This window comes from Cryptococcus depauperatus, chromosome 3 (genome assembly GCF_001720195.1).
Source record: "Cryptococcus depauperatus CBS 7841 chromosome 3, complete sequence".
In the NCBI taxonomy this organism is placed as follows: Eukaryota; Fungi; Basidiomycota; class Tremellomycetes; order Tremellales; family Cryptococcaceae; genus Cryptococcus; species Cryptococcus depauperatus.
Window position 1 is genome coordinate 844,888 of NC_089470.1, and position 18,188 is coordinate 863,075.

Consider the following 18,188-nt stretch of genomic DNA (forward strand, 5'->3'; position numbering starts at 1 on the left):
AGATGCAACTTTTTTTTCTTTTTAAATACCAAGTCCAATGTTTCATATTACATAAGTTTTTGATACCGGTGGTTGGTTGACAATAGATTGTGATAAGGAAAATTATCTTATCCAGAGGCGCTTGGTTTTGTTTTTTTTAAATCTTTTGAGAATTACTTGTGAATTATTTATAAAAAAAATTCATTCTATGCCAACGCTTGGTAAAAACGACCCCGTATGGTCCACAGCCTCGAGATGTTGTCTTTATCTTGACCAACGTGATCGCTCTGACAATACCAGGTACATTGCTAATGTAGCCATTTGGCAGGCCAAACTCTACTCCATAAGTTGAAGTAATGTCGGCGGATAGATTGATGCCAATAACTTTAGGCTATCTCCATCTACAAGGCAGGAGTATGTTTTAGACTCTCATCGAGAGAAAGAAGGAGAGGCCAGAGGCAACGGTGTGGCCTTATACTTTGAAGGCGGGCCAGGAGTGAGGCGAATGGATTACCCTTTTCTCGGTAAGCGTAACTCCTTGCTTGACTCACTCAAACCCATGGCAGATGCTGGACCGCGTGAGCTGACACTCGACAATGGCACCGCCGAGAAGCCCAAAGACAGTTTCTTTACTGTTGCGGAGGATTGTGATGACGTTTTACAAGTAAAGACCAAGTGTATACTATGGAGTAGCTAATACGAATATAGGCGGTGTGGAGGGATCTCTCCAAGTTTACGGACCAATCTTTGACGATTCAGTGTTTTTTGGAGGCAAGACGTCGACTCCCATTGCTACAGTTGTGTCGAAGCGGGACAAAGTCGCCAGGACGTTTAACAGGAGGGTCAAGAAGAGTATTAACCGTCTTATCTTGGGTAACCCGTTCGTGTCTGTCTTGCAAGTCAGTTACTTCATGTTGCTTGGTTTTTTACAAGCTTACTTTGTCCAGATACTCTGAGCGGAGTTATCTTTGCAACACCACACCACTGGTATTCCCACCTTATCCTATGATACCATGCGCGAAAGACTATCGCTATGCCTTGATCACCTTTGTCGCCTTACCTCATCCTCTACCTCTCATCTTTCTACTTGTTTTCTCCGACTCGATGCTAGGGATCACAGCGTGCTATCCCCGAGATAATGTGGGAGGAAGCACTCCTTGACAAGTTCGGCAAGAGAAAAGAAGCATGCTGGCCGTCAGACAAGTGCTGGTGGTGGATGAATTGTCTGACCGAACTAATGAACGGAAAAAGGATGAGAAAACTCGTTGGTTTAGTGATTCGATGCATATTTACGCCAGCCACCATATAGCTTAGAGTACCATCACATCTCACATGGAACCATATCGGGCTCGCTCATATGTATTTTACTCAAAACACTGACAAATGTATTCTTTCCCAATTGATCCACACAGGCTGATCTTTGAAAAGCTTTCAATCTGCTGCTGATCTACTCACAAAAGTCGTCCAATCCGGAACGGGGCTGTTTATGTACTGTGGAATGAACGATACAATGTTACCATATGAGAATGCTGTATCCTGGGCATGTACTCCACTGTCCCGCGAGAAGTTTTGACAATGTCCAGATGTCGCGCCTTCCCTCTTCCTAACTGTCTACATTCCGCCGCCCATAGTTGTTCTGCCCCCTTCTTCCTATACAAAGGTATAGTTCATAACCCAGGAAAAGGCGTGACGCTGTTGGGTATACCAGAAGCCGGACATCTGTTAGAGACAAATCAACCGCAAGTTATTTGGAAGATAATGAAGGTCGCTGTACAAAGGAGAGGTTGGAACCCATCAGCCAGTGGTCTCAAAACATAGTTATAACAAGGACTGGTACTATGTGGAAAACTTAAGATCGAGACAGCCACGCAAGAACAGCTCCAAACAAGAACCATGTGTACATGTTACTATGGCAAGATGTACAACCTTCAGACAACACACGACAAGCAACTTTGATACAACACAACTAGATTTCAAGTTTAAACTCATAAACCGTGGTTATCGCTTCTTGATACTTTCGCAGCATTCGCAGCTACTGTATTCACCCTTCTTCCTCATGTTTAATGACTTCTTGAATCTCGTCCAGTCATCCTCTGACCAAATTCCTTGCGCTTCTTCCACCCAGTACTTCTCCAAGCTCTCCTGCAGCCTGGCTCTAAAAGGGATTTTGTAAAACACTGGTACCCTTACCATACCATTATCGTCTGTCAATGTAGGTAGCTTGTTTCTAACGATAAGGAAGTGCATCCATAAGGATCGGATGAATAGTCGAGGCGCATGCCGACCAGCGATTGCGATATGATAGGTATACTTAGTATTTTGACCATTAGGTAAGAGAATGATAGGAATAGCAGAGTTGGGGTTAAAAGAGATATGCAGGTTGCAGTGTGAGACAGTCAGTGCATGGTCAGCAGAGGGGATAGAGCCGAATGAGAGGATATCAATGATCCGAGACGTTGGAGTTGAATCATTGCTGCCATAAGGTGGCCATAACTCCTCAGAAGCCTCTAAATCAAAGCACAGTGACAAGTCGTTTCTACCACAACCAATCTCTTGCAAAAGCCTCATTGAGAATTCAGACCAATATGCCCGGACTTTTGATGCCAACCCCGCTAATCTAGCTACCCTAATGTTTTCGAGCATTTCTCCTCCAAAAGAAATCTTTTTGACACCTGTGAAGGCTTTTTGGCTTTCACTGACCAAAGACAAGTCGCGCAGACTCTTGAAAAACTCGCAAAATCGTTTTGCGCCCTCGATATCTTCAAAGCGAATAGACTGGACGTGGGACAAGGCCTTCATTTTTCCTTGTCTAACGGGCATACAAAGTAAACCATCTGGTCCTCTAGGATTGACGTATCCTTCCATCAAAAGATCAAAGTTTGCATTGCTAATGACAACTTGAGAATAGATTTGTGATATATAGCGCTTGTACATCATTCGACAGATGCGACAAGCAAGAAGAGGATCGATGTTGTCCATGATCTGCAATATTGTAACCTGACAATCGGCCAATCGACTTTGAGGGCTTCGTTGTACTATTGAAGCTTCCATGGTGTTTATTTGTACGCTAGAGCTGTATTCAACTTGACGTGGATTCCGGTTGTTGTGACATTTATACTGTGATATCGAATCTGGGGGCATTGACGTCCCTGTGATATGAGTCTGGCGAGCCGTAATGGTACGGCGCGCAGTATGTACTTTTGCAGCCATTGGGGCCGATACCGAAGGATGGTACATCCCATAATAATCGTTCTTGGGAGCTTGTATCGCTTTGGGTTCCAGTTGGAGGTTTGCATTTTGACGTGGTAAGCCTAGAAAGGCAGTATTGTCAGCGGCGATAGTTGTTGCGGGATGTGTTGATAATGCAGTCATAGACTGTCTTGTCGATGGCGAAGACACTAGTATGCGGTCAAAAATAGAGCGCAGAATATCGAACACTGCCTGAGGTTTCTTGAAAAATTGCTTTATGAAGCGCATACCTGCGAAAACTGTATGATATGATTGCCCAAAAGTGTTTGTGATCTCTTTGCCTCTCCCATCTTCCAGTTTGGAACTATCTGTCATGTGAGACCAATTGGAGGAAGCCGTTGGATAGGTAGAGGAGGAGGGCGGATAACCAGGAGCTTGAAAGTTTTCTATGTAAGTACCTTCTCTTGTTGCTATTGCTGGCTGTTTGCGTGTAGGATTTGATGTGCTGGAAGGTGAGGAGTAGACGGAATTCAATGGCGCAATTGTCATTATGCGAGGATCAGCAGAGGCGAATAAATCTTAATACAGAGCCTAATGCTATCGTACGCCTGCTAAAATTGCAGGACGAATGCCAAACGTGCCAGACTTGTCGGTAAAGGCTGTAGATTTAAAAGAGAACAAGTACGTTTAGAGCTTCTTTGTTTGTAATAGTCACTGATGATAGAGATGATGATGAAAATGGGTCGCTAGCTTAGCACATAGAGGCGCACAATGTTGTCGTGACCCAATAAGCAACAAATCAATATCCTAAAACCGTAACAAGACCCATTGACTAAAAGAAAAAGTATGAGTATACCCAACCTATCAAGGTTTATTTCTTACCTTTACAAGTAACGATATCTCTTGGAATCGATCAAGTTTTTGCTCTTTGTGGTAGTCTCTAAGAAATGTAGAAGAGATAGAAGAAAGAAAAAACCATAGAATTTACGATTACTTGAGAAGTTTTAGTTGCACGATATTGGTAGTGTTTATGTTGACTAATTTAATTCCGTCACGGTTTAGATAAACAATAGTGGCCGACGGCCAAGAGATAAGATAAAATTCATAATCAAGATACTTTTGAATTATTACTTATTTACAAGCCACAAACCTCTTATAAGAAGGTAAGCTCAAATTCGCCTTCAATATCTCCTCTTTAGTTAAAATCTACAGCAAGCTTATGGGATTTGACACATATCCTCCCTTGCATACTATTGGAGTCGACAGGTAGATTAAAATCACCTCAAGATTTCATACTGCGTTTCCGAAGCACCATTCTATTGTATTTCTGGCACTTTATCAATCTGATTGTAATTTAAGACATCAACCTGACAGAGTTATGCTCCTGGAACCTTGCAAGAGAGACCTGTTTTCATTATTGTTACGGTAAACATAATTGGCGAAAGGAGTTCCGATGGCACAGTTTATTAACTTGGCGAGTTTAACAGGTGTTTTGCTATGTTAAAGAGACGGGACACGGCAGGTTATAGGCTGAGGAATTCCATTGCTATCGTATTGCAAAGAAAGGAAACGCGCAGAATAATTGATCAAATGTCATATACAGAGAGAGAAACGGAGAAAAAGCAACAAATCATTCTGTGTTCCCTACCATATGAGCGACATGGAGCGTCAAATTCAAAGGCAATATATGAAGCAGTTACTTTAAATCAATTGAGAGTGAGAATCGGCAATGCTCATTGTAGCTCAGGTAAGAATAGAAGGGGAAAGGAACTAAAAATGCCTATACATAACACATTAGATTATTTGTATATGGTGTTGTATATCTTAATATCTATGATACAAGTATGAAAACCAGGAACTATATTCCAACATCATTAGCACACTGTGGGAATTACAAAAAGAGACCCACAAATATTATCAATACTCCAAAGATCTTCAACATCAACCACCTATTACTCGTCACACTCGCATAGTACTTGAGAAGCTCTCTTTGAGCACCAGAAACATTGACAGCAATATCGGTAGTATCGGCGTCAATTCGTTGAACCGTTTCGCGTTGCTCGGCAACCATGGATGCAAGTTGTGAGAAGATTTGGCCAAGCTCCGCAATTGTAGATTCAATGGATTCAATAGCCGTTGAACGAGACTGGATATAAGAGTCCTGGATGGTGTTAGTACGTTGTATGGAGTCAAAGACATACTTGTTGTTCGACCAGTTGCATCTGTTGATAACCTGTCTGTGTTAACCCACTCTCACCTCTATCGCCATCAATATCCAGCGCAAGGTAGTCTTTTCCTGCTTGGTCTTGCTTGCCAGAAACCGGTAAACCTGTTCCAGGACCTGCAGAGGGCTGAAAGGGTGTCGTGGACCGGGATTTGTTTTTTTGGGAGAAAAGAAGAGAATCTAAAGCGCATCAGTACGGCTCAAGGCTAAAAGTCGACAAACTCACTTTCAGCTGGTGCGGCGACAGAGCTCGATGTAGCAGTGTGCATGAACTGCTCTGTTCTGTCTTTACTAGCCTTCATGTTTTGAGTTCTCAATTCCAAAACATCCTTGAATCCCATGCCCATGTTGGCAAGACGACTTTGTAGGAGCATGACCACATTGTTATTGTGTTCCTCAACTGTTTTTCCGCCGCCATTCTTGGACTTTGTAGATGAAGAGGGATTTGCGCGTGTGTATGATTGGAGGGACGCGATCTGGGTGTTAAGATTCGATATATCTTGACGTATAATGTATGTCAGTTCTGATATCTCTATAGGTCGGTCGTCAAAGAGTGTCTTGCGTTTTGCCACTATAGCTTCTAAGTATACGGTCACGACTTCAAGCAGCTACATACACTGTGCAAGCTTTTGCAGTTTGAGGGTTGTAGTATTGATATCTTTTGCGATGCCCGCCGCCATTCTCCCAAACTCGCTCTTTGTCGTCGGCTGCGGAGAGGCAGCAATGAGTGCTTGCTTTGTCTCTCGGTCGGCGGCCTTGCCCTTGCTCTTGCTGCCGGCAGCATCCGCCAGTGGTATTGTACGCGACTTGATAGAGTTGAGAGTTGAATGGAATTCAGAAGTTCTATCTTTTGGCGCCATTTTGTAGAGGCTGTAGGAAAATGAAATGTTGTTGGATGGAAATCATTTCTAAGTAGAGTGTGATTACGTAATTTCTGCTAGCCCGCTAAAAGCTATTTCTTCATGTTTATTATCTTTCCAACATCTTTAACAACCAATATATCGCAACTATGTCTAGAGCATCTCAGCCAGAACTAAAAAGTAGGCAAATGTGGATCTTCCATGCGCTGACGTTATGCAGAGTTTATGGACCGCCGTCTATTTCTACACCTTCAAGGAGGACGTCAAATTTCGGGGGTTCTAAGAGGCTATGATATGTTTTTAAATTTAGTTATTGACCAGGCATATGAGGAACTTGGTGGTGGTCAGAGGAAGGGATGCGGTATGGTTGTAAGTGTGGCTGAATGGTTGGCATAAACGACGACAGCTGATATGCGAGAACAGGTCATTCGAGGAAATTCAGTGTCTGCTATGGAACTGTTAGATTCACAACGAGTTTAGAATATGAGACTGGGGAAAACTTGGCTGAAAACTTTGGAAGCCCTGCCTAGTTATTGGATGTGCAACAGAGCAAGAAATCCGAGGAGAAAAAAAAGTCCATTCGTATGCACAATGCCTTGAATTCCTCATTTTATCCAGTAATCATCAAACGAGATACAGACACCACAATGCATCACCGGTTCACTCAAAATACATGGCATTTGTCTATGCATGACCCAAAACATCGGCAAGGGTAAGCAATTTAATTGAAAAGTAAAGCAAATATACAAAAACTCTAGAGCACCACGCCCTAAATCATAAGAACTGCGATATGCTAGATGATTAACCAATGGACTGTCCTTGATCCTTTATCAGCAAAAAGTGTCTAAGCAGCCGCCGTCTGATCCTTTTCACCGACTAACTAATTATCCTTCTACTTGTTGTTTACTCAGCAATCCTGCCAAAAGACCTACAACAAGCACAATTCCAATTACCCCACAGACTATTCCTAACAAGATCCATCTGCGTCTTTTGCATTGACTAGGAAGAGGAGGCAATCCTGTTACGGGATCCCACGTGGCGGTTGAAATATATGATAATATGGATTGTCGTTGGCGCCAATGCGGTGATCGATGACCCAGATGGGGAGACTGTTCAAACTTGATTTGTTCTTCAATTTGCTCTTTGCAATAGGCTTGTTGTTGAAGCAGTCCTTTCTCAGGATCGTTATTGACATTGGGGAAAGGCGATGTCAATGAAAAACACGATGTGATTGTACAGTCAGGCAGCTGCTCGTTCCCTTCAGTCGAAGGCGCTTGCTTGTCATCTTTGGGAGGTGTAGGTGGTGGCGCCAAATCGAGCTCTTCTGGAAAAACCAAAACACCTTTTCCTCCTACACGATCTTTCCCTCGCTCCTGATTTTGGTCTCGTGAGCTAGACAATTGTGACGATCTCTCACACGTTTTGTTGGAAAATCCTGTAGCCGTAGAGACAGGACGCGTATCTGTTTGTGTAATACCGGGACGGAAGGTTGAAGCATCCAATTCGAATTCATTTCCACTCTCCTCTTCATCTGATTGTGAATATAACTCTGTAAAAAGATCCTCTCCGCTTCGTCTCCTCTTTAATTTTTTAGAAAGGCGCCAACGAAGACTGACGGGAGTACTAGACCTGCTGCCTCGCGTTTTGCTTTTGCGGTTAGATAAGTGAGGTGAGCGTGTTGGTAATGGTGTTTGGCGAGCGGAGCGGGGGGTGAGTGAGTTGGATCGAGAGTGCGAGCGAGTAGAATGTGACTCGTGACGCGAAAGCGAGGGTTGACGAGGGACAGAATGTGTCCCTTCAGATATACTCGCTGAGCCCTGCGTAGGTGTAGACGTGTTTCGAGTTGAAATAGAAAATCTTGAAACTTTGTAGCCTCTTCTTGACTGTTGAGATACCTGTTGCAAATATTAATGATGACCCCATCTCTTCCACGGACGTTACTCACTCGACGGCCTCGCCGTAGCATTTTTTCGAGGACAATAGCTCTGCCTACAAGAGATCCGAGATCCATTGCTTCTTCCCCTTTAGTATTTTTTTGGTCTTCATCAACAAGTTCTTCATAACGACGAACTTCCCAACGTTTAGCAAAAACATGTCCTAACGTGCTGTTCGATCCCCGCTTAGAATAGTTTGATCTCGTTGATTTGACCGATTTTGATCTTCTGGCTGACAATGTCGACATTGCGTGCGATAAAAATGACTCGCCAGACTGAGCAAGCGATGGTCTGCGCGTTGACCGTTGATATGATGGTTGTGATGCTGACCCATGCGTTGCGGTACTGCTGTGCCCATCTTCATGCTCATAATGCACACTGTTGGAGCAGTGGAAAGGTGGTGGTCTGATGAAATCTTCAGGACTTTCTATGTTTGATGTATTGATGCTTGCTACAGCCATACCCGAGTATGCGCTCCATCCTACAGTTACGACTAAGATCCTGCAGAAACCAAAAGGCATGGAGAGACGTACCTGACAAAGGGCGTTCTACTCCAAGCGGAAACCCAAAAATACTTGGTGAAACAGGAATATCTGCAGGCAAAGCGTGTCGCTCAGGCACGTTTATTCTTTCAAAGTTTCTGCCTTCACTAGGCGCCAACTCCGTTTCCGCGTTTTGCTTTCTTGCATGCGCGCCTTGGTTCAAGCTGCTAACAGAAGACCTTCTACTGGAGATCGGAAGCGAGCCTGTATCAACGGGATCCTCAGCCAAGAAGGAATAAGTAGGCTGTCTTCCACTGTGGAAGGATGTGGGTCGCGGAAGAAGAGGTGACGGAATAAGAGATGGGACAGGAGATGCTAAGGGTGAATTGAACGACGACGTGCGAGGAGGTGGTTCAGCCCATGGAAGATTTGCCAGTGCTCGAGCGATATGGGCAGGTTTCACAGGCGAGCTCGGTTTGGATCCTGGAGTGTCTCTAAGATCCAACGTCTTTTTTACTGTTTCCTGTCCATCCCTGCCCACTGATGATTCCATAGAGACCATGCCTGCCAATGACGATAACGAAGGATTGGCCAGCAAGTGATGGGGCTGTCTTGTCGCGCGCTGAGCTGTGCTTGGATGCACATGGTTCTCTGTGGTGACACTTGCTGTAGAATGTGAACAGGATGATCCACCACAGGTGGAAGCTGTTCTGTACGTTTCCGAAACATCACGTCGTAGTTCTCCTTGACTGCTGGTAGACGCTGCCGTGTCTGGATCCGCCTTCCTACGCTTTCTGCTCGCCTTTGATTTTGCACCTTTATCGCTTCTGCGACTTTTGATGGAAGCTACAGATGGTTCTCTTGGGGAGAGCATGTCTGCAAGAACTCTTGCGTCGAGGTCTCCTCTCCATACGCTGTCTGTAGCTATTCTCTCCGGCAGCCTCGCGACGACGCTGTCTCTCCCTGGTGTGTCACCGCGACTTGATGTGCCCTGTTTGGCAACCTTTTGTGCTGAAGACGAGTCCCGTGAGCCTGACGGGCCCAAGGGCATAATGAGTGTCAAGAGTTGGCCAAATGGAAAAGCAAAGATAAGAATGAAAAGAAAGAAGACAGTTGCATGTTTTTTAAAATAAATAGTGGTTTTATATTCGCGTCCGCGTTGTCAAATTCTGTCACCAAGGTTCATTGTCCATGCACAGAGAAAGGGGGTCAAAGCGTATGGACCAGTTGTCCCGGGCACATGTCGAGGATTTGATCCCGTTTATATGTATGGTGTATAAAAGTATAGAATGGTTATAAGAGCTTTGTTAGGAGTAATTGAGAAGCTGTATGATTAGGCGTGCCAGTCATTCGCATGCCTATCGCTGTTGTGTTCTGCGCCTATGTACCATCTATTCTTTGGCAACGCTTCAGCAGCCATTCATACTGGGTGTGTAGTTGTTACGTAATATAAAGTCAAAGTTAAGCGGAGAGTGTCCACTCTCCGTGGTTGGATGTCAACTAACAACGTTCTATACATGTCATTATTTACATCTCTCATTATACATAGTCCATCTCTGAGCTGCCAATCCTACATATAGGCATCTCTTTATCTTTCATCCTCTTTACCACTTCACACAAGCTACACAGCAACCACTCGAAATTCGATCCTCTCAACGAAAACATCTAAACCTTTACATTACATTTCTCATTCTTGTCTTCTAAGCATCATGTCGAGCACAACGGTTGGCTAGATAGCCACCAATCAGCACCCAATGTTGTCTTCTGATTTAAATTGGGGTATTCCACATCCTACCATTTCTGGCAGAGGTATATACGGGACAGATGACCATGTGTCAGGAAGAGGGTTATGTTGGCCTATCTAAGAATATCCATCTAGGATAGACTCGGACGGCTACCAAGATTCATTCACTGTGGATCTATCAAACACCATCCCCTCCTTATCTTCTCTGTTCTCCGTCCTTCAACCAAGTTCCAGTCCAACTGTTACGACCCTACATGTCTGCTGTCCTATCCTACCTATCATTCAGCCTAGGGTCGTAACACAAACCCGATAACAAAGAGATTCGATGGTTGTCCTTGTTCACTGTATTATATACAACTACTAATAGATTGCCAGATCCAAACTCATACGTTTGATCCATGCCACTATTCTATGGTTAACCCAATACAATTCATCCAAGTACAACGACTCTTCGTCCGAGGTTTCTACTACTCCCACCTCCTGTTCACCCGACTTTTAGCAGCACTCCTACCATTTCTTCATCCACCCGCTCAGTTCCTATCAGACTTGGTGGGTCCTAACATCAACCCACTATACCATTCCTCTGCATACACCGCATCCTGTCCTCTACTATCCTTTTCCTGTCCATGATTCTGACCAAAAGGTCAGTCGAGCTGATCTTTTGTATACCTTGAAAGTGGTATAGTGGAGTGACCACCGCAAAAGACAAAACGATATAAGGACTCATCCATCATAGATTCAGAGAATCAATCTAAATCGCTGCCTCCTGTTCCAGCGACAGCCTTGACAAGCCAATCTCTAAAACCATGGATCCCATTCACAACACCCTTGCCAACACCGACCACGATGTGTAGCGCCACTGAACAAAGCACCCGTTGAAGAAGCCTCAGACAGTTTTCATTGACCCACTCAGCACATCTTTGAACAAGACTTTTAATTCTTTACCCGTCAAGCACCCAGCCAGTCTCGTTGATACAGACACTCCTACGATGAACACATTCACAGATCCATAATAATTGCATACCTTTTTCTGCCGCCAACAAAAGAAGAGACACCAAGGATAGGCAATGTACGCTGCTGGCTACCGATGCTGAGGCTGTGTCGGAGATTCTCCTCTCCTTTATACCCAACACTTATTTCAAACTCCATCGATGAGACCCAACGGTTATATAGTCCACACTCGACACGGCATGCCGACCCACAACCACATCTATCTGCGCTCTATCACGCAGCTTTCAACATTGACATTCTCCGTACGTCCTCTAGAGTGTATCTGGCATCCCACCATCTCTAATGTCTTATTCTTACAACCCTCAAGGCAGCTTCGTGAGTACATTGTCTATACAGCCAGACTTGATAACTCAAACTCATTTTAATATCGTCTCCCCAGGGACCTACTGATCGGTCGGCTGCGTCCCAAGAATCAAACGTCTCGACGAATTGGCCAGACCCCCCCAGTAACTAGACGGATGGCACCTCCAGACACAGTGCTGACCATTGTGCAGTTGCGGTGGGAACCTGCACCCCTTCGAGCCGAATACCTTACTTGGATGTCACGCTTATGAGTGACGCACGTAAGTTGATTTGTTGATCCTGCGGTTTGCGCCGAGCAGCCTCTTGAAAAGTGTTTTGTTGTGCCAGATAGGGAGAGTGCTGATTGTTTCCTTGCAGGAAAAATTGACCGGATAAGATGGCTGGAGGACGAGCTTGCGGAACTCAGGTCTCAACTCACGGATGCTTCTCAACAATGTGCCATGCGCACCAGGGACTGCCAATTGTACAGAACAGCAATCGCTAAACTCACAGCAGCAAACAATACACTCCAAGAACAAAACACTACACTTGGGGAGTATTTCAACCAAGTTGTAGACATATGCGAAAGACGCGGAATACCAATCGAGGTATTGAAATCAATACAAAAGGCCCTCGAAACAGAAACCGCTCGAGTCGAATCGTTGCGACAATCCACAACTGACACGCACACCTCATCGGCGTCAGGACTAGATCAGAGAAGGCTATAGTACTATGCTCTTGGGACTCGATACTAGGTTGTTGGCTCGAGGTTAAGAGACAGAAAGCTTTATTGATTCTCTAGGGTTGTGTCACTGTGCTGTCTATCCTTATGCATCTCTTCTCCTGTCCAGTGTAGACAACTGTCAAGACTAGGCCACTTGGGTGGTTGCAGTGGTTATGTCCTTGGGACTCGATACTACTTTGTAGTTGGGTTATGACATAGAGAGGCAGAACGCTAGATTCATTCTCTGGGTTGTCTCTCCTTATATACATCGTCGACGAGACAGTGTAGACAACCCGACCCACATCCTCCTCCATCCTCACTGGCTGTGCTCCAGACAGCTGCCTGTCGAGTATCCACAACGGCCATTACCACGTCCAAGTCAACAGTTCATGACAGGCAAGTATGGACGGGTATCAAGTGTGTCTTGTGCTGTCTCTCTTTGCCAGACCTTCTCTTCCTCGTTGCCTTGGGTCAATCACGCGCACAACGGGAGGCATCTTGACGGGTATGGTGTGTTCTCTCGCTCTCTTTATGGAGGCCATCCAGGATGATTTGCGTACGAGCGTGTCGTTGGGTTGTAGAGGAATATTTCTGGAGCAGTAGACGATGTTGCAGATTGCTGTGCGAGTGCGGCTTGACGTCTGGCGGCTTCAGCTTTTAAATTATCACGGCGCCGTTGCTGGGCCTCTCTATCTTGCCAAGCGAAGTACTTGTCAGGAGGTTGCTTGGTGCAAAACGCTGTCATAACGTTGGAATGATTGCATGGACTATAGGCAAACAATAGGAATGCAACTCGGATTGCATTATGGTGACCCTTTGGTACGGAGCGTGGATCTGAATGATTGCTATTATTCATGACACTATACCATGTCTGAGGCATATGCAATACCCTGTGCTCCCTTGACCTTTCGCTGACCATGATCCTGATACAGAGTCCGATCTTGAGCCCAATTCGTTTTGTACTTTTGTTTTCCACTTTGTCAGACGTGTTACCTTTTATCTTGTGAAACAACTTTATCAGGTAAAAAAATGAGTACTTTTCAATGGTAAGAGTCACCAAGAAAAGGCATTACAAAAGTTGCAAGGTTTTCCAAACAGATGAAAGCTATTGGTAAGAGTTTAGTTTATGGTAGTTTGGAAATCTGGTAAATCCATAACGTTGAAAAACTCCTCATATAGGAGAAACAATCACTCCATAAAGAGGATTCGACATGTTTCCGCTTGTGGGAGAGCCTATGCGCTCCCTTGTCCTATACTGAAATACCATGGGCTGTCTTATCATCACCTCCACCGGAAGATCCGTCCTTATCAGTGGTGGGTTCAAGTTTTATCGAGTCCAATGGGTCGGATTAATTTGCGTCATACCGGTTGGGTCTGTGTATAGAAAGGATATGCCGTTGAGAGAGTTGATCAGGATGATACACATTTTTCAAATGGATGGCATCGAGGATGAAGTGTTTATGGTGAACAAGGAGCAACAGCAAGTCAAGGCGTGAAATGGGTTCAGGGGGTTTTGAAGCAACTGCTGGCTACGTGAGATTGAGAACGATAGTGGAGTTGTTAGTGTGGATATCTTTCAAGACGGGATGTTAACATGTAAGCGTGACAGTTTGATAAAGAGCAAGAATATCATGACGTAGTGGGTTTGGTTCACAAGGCAGTTCTCTTATGTTGACAATTTGAGAATGTGATAGGTGATGATGAAGAATTTTGGTATTGTGCGTTTTCAAAGATTTGCAATTGGATTCCTTGAAGCAAAGCTGAGAGTTCAGACCTTTTCCATACACCTTTCGGCTTGCTTTGTTGAACCAAAAGGTTCAGGGCCTAAATGGTGACCCACAGGAGACGTCAGAGTGGGTAGCCCGTATGACCACAGAGCTTATAACCTGGAAAGGCTAGTTTATTTCAGCGCAAATGCTGAGAAACAACGGTGTTTTGGTTAATCCTTGTTGACTAACGGCAGAACGCAGTCACAACGATTGCCGTGAGTCAAAGGGCGTACACACATATCAATTAGTGGAGCCTATCATTTAGTCCCAAGTCACTGTGCTCTTCAAGAATGAAGTCATAATGCAAATACATCCCCAACTCCTACCGTCAACTACTTTAAGCCCTTTAACGAGAAACGATACCGTCGAATCGCTGCTTGAACCAGGCGACGGTTCTACAAACTGTCAGTATTTGTTTTGAATAGACTCAACATCACAATGAAGAACTCACTGTTCAGGCTTGACCCTGTGGGATGCACCAATCCTGCCAGTGGCGTGCCTCTTCTTGGCAACCCTCATACCGGGACGCCCCATCACAACGTAAAAGTCCATACCAAAGATACCAATTCCAGGGTCGTACTTGATACCAAGATCAATGTGCTCCTCAATACCGAAACCAAAGTTACCAGTTTCAGAAAAGTTCCTATGGAAAAAAGTTAGTACTGCTAGTAAACTAGAACAACGATAGTCATATTAACAGAATCCGCTCACTTTTTCCTCAATTCATACTCCTTGACCTTCAAAGCTCGCTCCAGAACCTCCTCTGCCTTGGGCCCTCGGATAGTAACATGGCAAGCAATCTTTTCGTTCCTTCGAATTTGGAATGATCGAATGGTGTATCGGGCCTTGGAAGTGACAGGAGTTTGACCGGTGAGTTGTTCAAGCACCTTGGCGGCTCGAGTAAGTCGGTCACCAGATTCTCCAACGGAGATGTCTACAGTATAAGTCAGAACATGTCCAGACAAACGACGATCTAGTGACGAAGGCAATTCATGGATTTTTGATGTTCAAAAGTCCTGATAAAAGCTTGTACTCACTGATGACGAGCTTCTCAATGCGAAGCTCCTTCATGGGGTTGACGGCGGCAGTCTTCTCGGCCTAGGCTTGAATGTCAGTCTTGGATCTCCTTCCGTTCGTCCATCTCATTATTCCATTGCTATTACTCATATCCACCACGACTCATCGTTTGCTTGTCAAAACAAACGCTCCTTTCGTCCAAAGATCCTTCATATCCCTATCTGTGCTTCCTTCACTGTCCTGCTATTCTAATCTCAAACTTTCTCCTGGCATAACAAATTCATACCAAACGACATGCCCTCTACAGCTTGTGAATTAATGAACGTACCATTTTGAAGGATCTAGAAAACTCTTCAGTACAGGACACGATGTCTTTACTTTATTGCAAAGTACTCACGTATTTATTTTGAGGGTTAAAGGGAAAATCCACCTCAATTGACATACCATTTTCTACAAACCAGCCAGAAGCAAGCTTGAAATGCTTCCGTTCTATAATGCCGAAAGTAGCCGATGTTCAAAAGTTGTGGCTGCACTTGCAAACTCCGAAAACGTGTTACATAATCACAAGCGGAAACAAATTTCGTAATCTCTTAGTCTTTATCCATATCCTGAAGAAATTTCCGAGATAACAATCATTTTCTAAAATCCTTCTATCCCGTCCTTTCATCATTTTTGTTTGGTCCGACTTGCTATCTTTATCAAGGATGTCAGCGTTCCATTGTTTCGACATGCATTCAAGCCATGAAACATATACGCACTGCTTCCACGTTCTATCCCCTCTCGGCAGCAACATTGAAGGCTTCTTTTGAGACTTTGCAAATAGAACCTTTGAGGGCCTATCGTAAAATTCAAGATATAGCTTGTTGCTAAAATTCAAGATACCAACTAGTAGTTCAATTGCTGTGTTAAAGAAAACTAAACAATGTCTGGGAACATACAATATATCAACGATACCCGTTATCCTGGGCCTAAGGTTCACCCAGCCACGGACAAGGTCGGCATTCCCCCTTTGGCTGAGCTGGATGCTTATCCTCGTTTGTTTACCTGGGGTGAAATCAAAGACATCATCCGTAAGCTTTAGTCCGCAAACGAATGGTCTGTATTGATACTTGTTTAGAAAAGGGGGATATTGACAGACTCATGAGAAATCGAGAAATACAATACAAATACGATGTATGGCAAAAGGGTGTCAGGACCAAATATGGATCGATGGGCGAGTCCATGTTGCTGCAGACAAAGGAAAGCCACTTACCGAGTAAAACTTGATCTTTTTAGAGAATTATCTGCGCGAAGCCCTTCTTCCTTTTCCAAAAACAATTCGACCGACTTATGACTTGACCACATCCCTCGACCTGTCCCAGCCTCCTTCTCCGATTAGTCCTGCAACATCTGCAGCCGACTCCGATGGGCTGGAGCCTGTTGGATCAGGGGTGTCTACCCCGTCATCAACTGCCTTTGTGTCCTTGGAAGACAGTCTTGTATGGAATAAGAATGGGAATATGAAGCCAGTCTATCTGAGGCTCAACGACGATGGAGGTCTGGATCAAAATATCTTTGCTGTTCTTTTGAATACGTGGCCTTATTCTGTACCAACTGGAGTCAGGCATTTCTGTGTTTGGTCAAGGGTACGCTTTCTCTTTCACTTCCACTTGCTTGGACAACATCTCCTTGCTTTGCACCTCTTGTTTTCTGAGCTTACATCATAATAATACAGATTCCTATCGCTCATCCCGAACTGGTTGATTACGATCCTGTTTCATGGCAACATATAGAAGAAGCCGGCTTGTCCGGTTTTACTGGCGTCCTTCCCGTCATCCCCACTTCGGTGCCGGTTGAATTGCCCAACAAAGCCGACCCTTCAACAACTGTCCAAATCTCGATGACGGGTACACCTGTCGGCAGAGGTGCAAATCAGGTTTCTTTACCCAAAGCTGAGTGGTATCTAGCAGACAGAATTTATGGTGGGAATGAGCTACAGCGATGGACTGGAGTACAGCATGAAACCAAAGGTGGCCACGAAGTTGGAAAAATTGTGAGGAAATTATGGGACGAAAGAGGCTGGGAGTGTCTTTGGTTTTTGAATCCTCCTGTGAGTGCTACACATATACTTAAATGCCGTCTTCTTTGTTTTTGCTTGAAGCTGACATCAAATTACGTAGAGAATCCAAAGCGTACCAGGATTCTCTCATTTTCATGTGTTTGTTAGGCGAAAAACACCTGAAGAAATTGATGCGGCTGAAAAAGCGTTTGCTGCTGGTCTCATTTAAGGCTCGAAACTGCTATACTGGCTATCTGATGAGGCGTAGCGAAGAATGCATAACTTTTCATTGTGAATAAGTCATAAATACTGTCAACGGTCGTCTTTAGGTTATGGAATGAGCAAATGTTGAAGCAAAAGTAGATTAACTGATTCAAAAGCAGGGTAGACAATAATATAGCGTTTCTATTGATGAGAATCATAGAACAATAAGGCCTTATAGATCTTGGTTTGATCCATGGTGGTCTTATGCCTTGCAACAGTCACCATATCTGGAGAAGTCAAATTGGTACAAGATGACAATAAAAAATTAGGATAGGATACAATATGGGCTAGAGTTTGTCCACGACTTTATCTATAATAACCAACTATTTTTAGATAGTGCCAATCTTGATTTATTCTAGGAGTAATCGTAGAGAGTATGGCTTGCATTACAACTAATCTGACAAGGCTCAGAGTCTAAACAAATTCTTGTAAAGTCTTCACACCATGGATTTTCTTTGATTATGCGCCACTTCATACAGATATCACTCCTACTTGCTTGTATCCCGTTTGATTATTCCCTTCATACTGTCTGAGGATTATAAAAATTAAACGTTCAAACTGTTAACCTATGAAATCTCGCAAATATTGCTGTTACTACTAGGGCAATCCATTTCTAACGGCGAGCTGAACAGTGTTCAATTCGTAATAATGAAATCCCCTATTGAATACAG

The 18,188-nt window shown here is 44.2% G+C and overlaps 7 protein-coding genes across 7 annotated transcripts; 3 read left to right on the forward strand and 4 right to left on the reverse strand.

The window, feature by feature from the left end:
- Nucleotides 1–187: 187 nt before the first annotated feature.
- L203_102584 (uncharacterized protein) lies at nt 188–1,140 on the forward strand (the record flags this gene model as incomplete). Its single annotated transcript, XM_066212008.1, has 5 exons — nt 188–279; nt 370–503; nt 546–643; nt 688–878; nt 927–1,140. 5 exons carry the CDS (start codon nt 188–190, stop codon nt 1,138–1,140), a joined length of 729 nt encoding a protein of 242 aa, XP_066068105.1.
- Nucleotides 1,141–1,977: 837 nt separating this feature from the next.
- On the reverse strand, nt 1,978–3,717 carry L203_102585 (uncharacterized protein; the record flags this gene model as incomplete). The annotated part of the gene is made up of 1 exon (XM_066212009.1): nt 1,978–3,717. One exon carries the CDS (start codon nt 3,715–3,717, stop codon nt 1,978–1,980), a length of 1,740 nt encoding a protein of 579 aa, XP_066068106.1.
- Nucleotides 3,718–4,999: 1,282 nt separating this feature from the next.
- L203_102586 (uncharacterized protein) lies at nt 5,000–6,252 on the reverse strand (the record flags this gene model as incomplete). Its single annotated transcript, XM_066212010.1, has 5 exons — nt 5,000–5,026; nt 5,078–5,314; nt 5,370–5,572; nt 5,619–5,963; nt 6,009–6,252. 5 exons carry the CDS (start codon nt 6,250–6,252, stop codon nt 5,000–5,002), a joined length of 1,056 nt encoding a protein of 351 aa, XP_066068107.1.
- An 884-nt stretch (nt 6,253–7,136) lies between these two features.
- On the reverse strand, nt 7,137–9,719 carry L203_102587 (uncharacterized protein; the record flags this gene model as incomplete). Its single annotated transcript, XM_066212011.1, has 3 exons — nt 7,137–8,147; nt 8,198–8,667; nt 8,720–9,719. The coding sequence occupies 3 exons, from the start codon at nt 9,717–9,719 to the stop codon at nt 7,137–7,139; spliced, it is 2,481 nt and encodes an 826-aa protein (XP_066068108.1).
- A 1,986-nt stretch (nt 9,720–11,705) lies between these two features.
- L203_102588 (uncharacterized protein) lies at nt 11,706–12,433 on the forward strand (the record flags this gene model as incomplete). Its single annotated transcript, XM_066212012.1, has 4 exons — nt 11,706–11,738; nt 11,803–11,869; nt 11,918–11,986; nt 12,084–12,433. The coding sequence occupies 4 exons, from the start codon at nt 11,706–11,708 to the stop codon at nt 12,431–12,433; spliced, it is 519 nt and encodes a 172-aa protein (XP_066068109.1).
- A 2,111-nt stretch (nt 12,434–14,544) lies between these two features.
- L203_102589 (60S ribosomal protein L11) lies at nt 14,545–15,662 on the reverse strand (the record flags this gene model as incomplete). The annotated part of the gene is made up of 6 exons (XM_066212013.1): nt 14,545–14,593; nt 14,650–14,841; nt 14,910–15,132; nt 15,236–15,296; nt 15,544–15,556; nt 15,613–15,662. The coding sequence occupies 6 exons, from the start codon at nt 15,660–15,662 to the stop codon at nt 14,545–14,547; spliced, it is 588 nt and encodes a 195-aa protein (XP_066068110.1).
- A 475-nt stretch (nt 15,663–16,137) lies between these two features.
- Nucleotides 16,138–17,482, forward strand: L203_102590 (uncharacterized protein; the record flags this gene model as incomplete). The annotated part of the gene is made up of 5 exons (XM_066212014.1): nt 16,138–16,285; nt 16,333–16,428; nt 16,491–16,840; nt 16,930–17,304; nt 17,375–17,482. 5 exons carry the CDS (start codon nt 16,138–16,140, stop codon nt 17,480–17,482), a joined length of 1,077 nt encoding a protein of 358 aa, XP_066068111.1.
- Nucleotides 17,483–18,188: the final 706 nt, after the last annotated feature.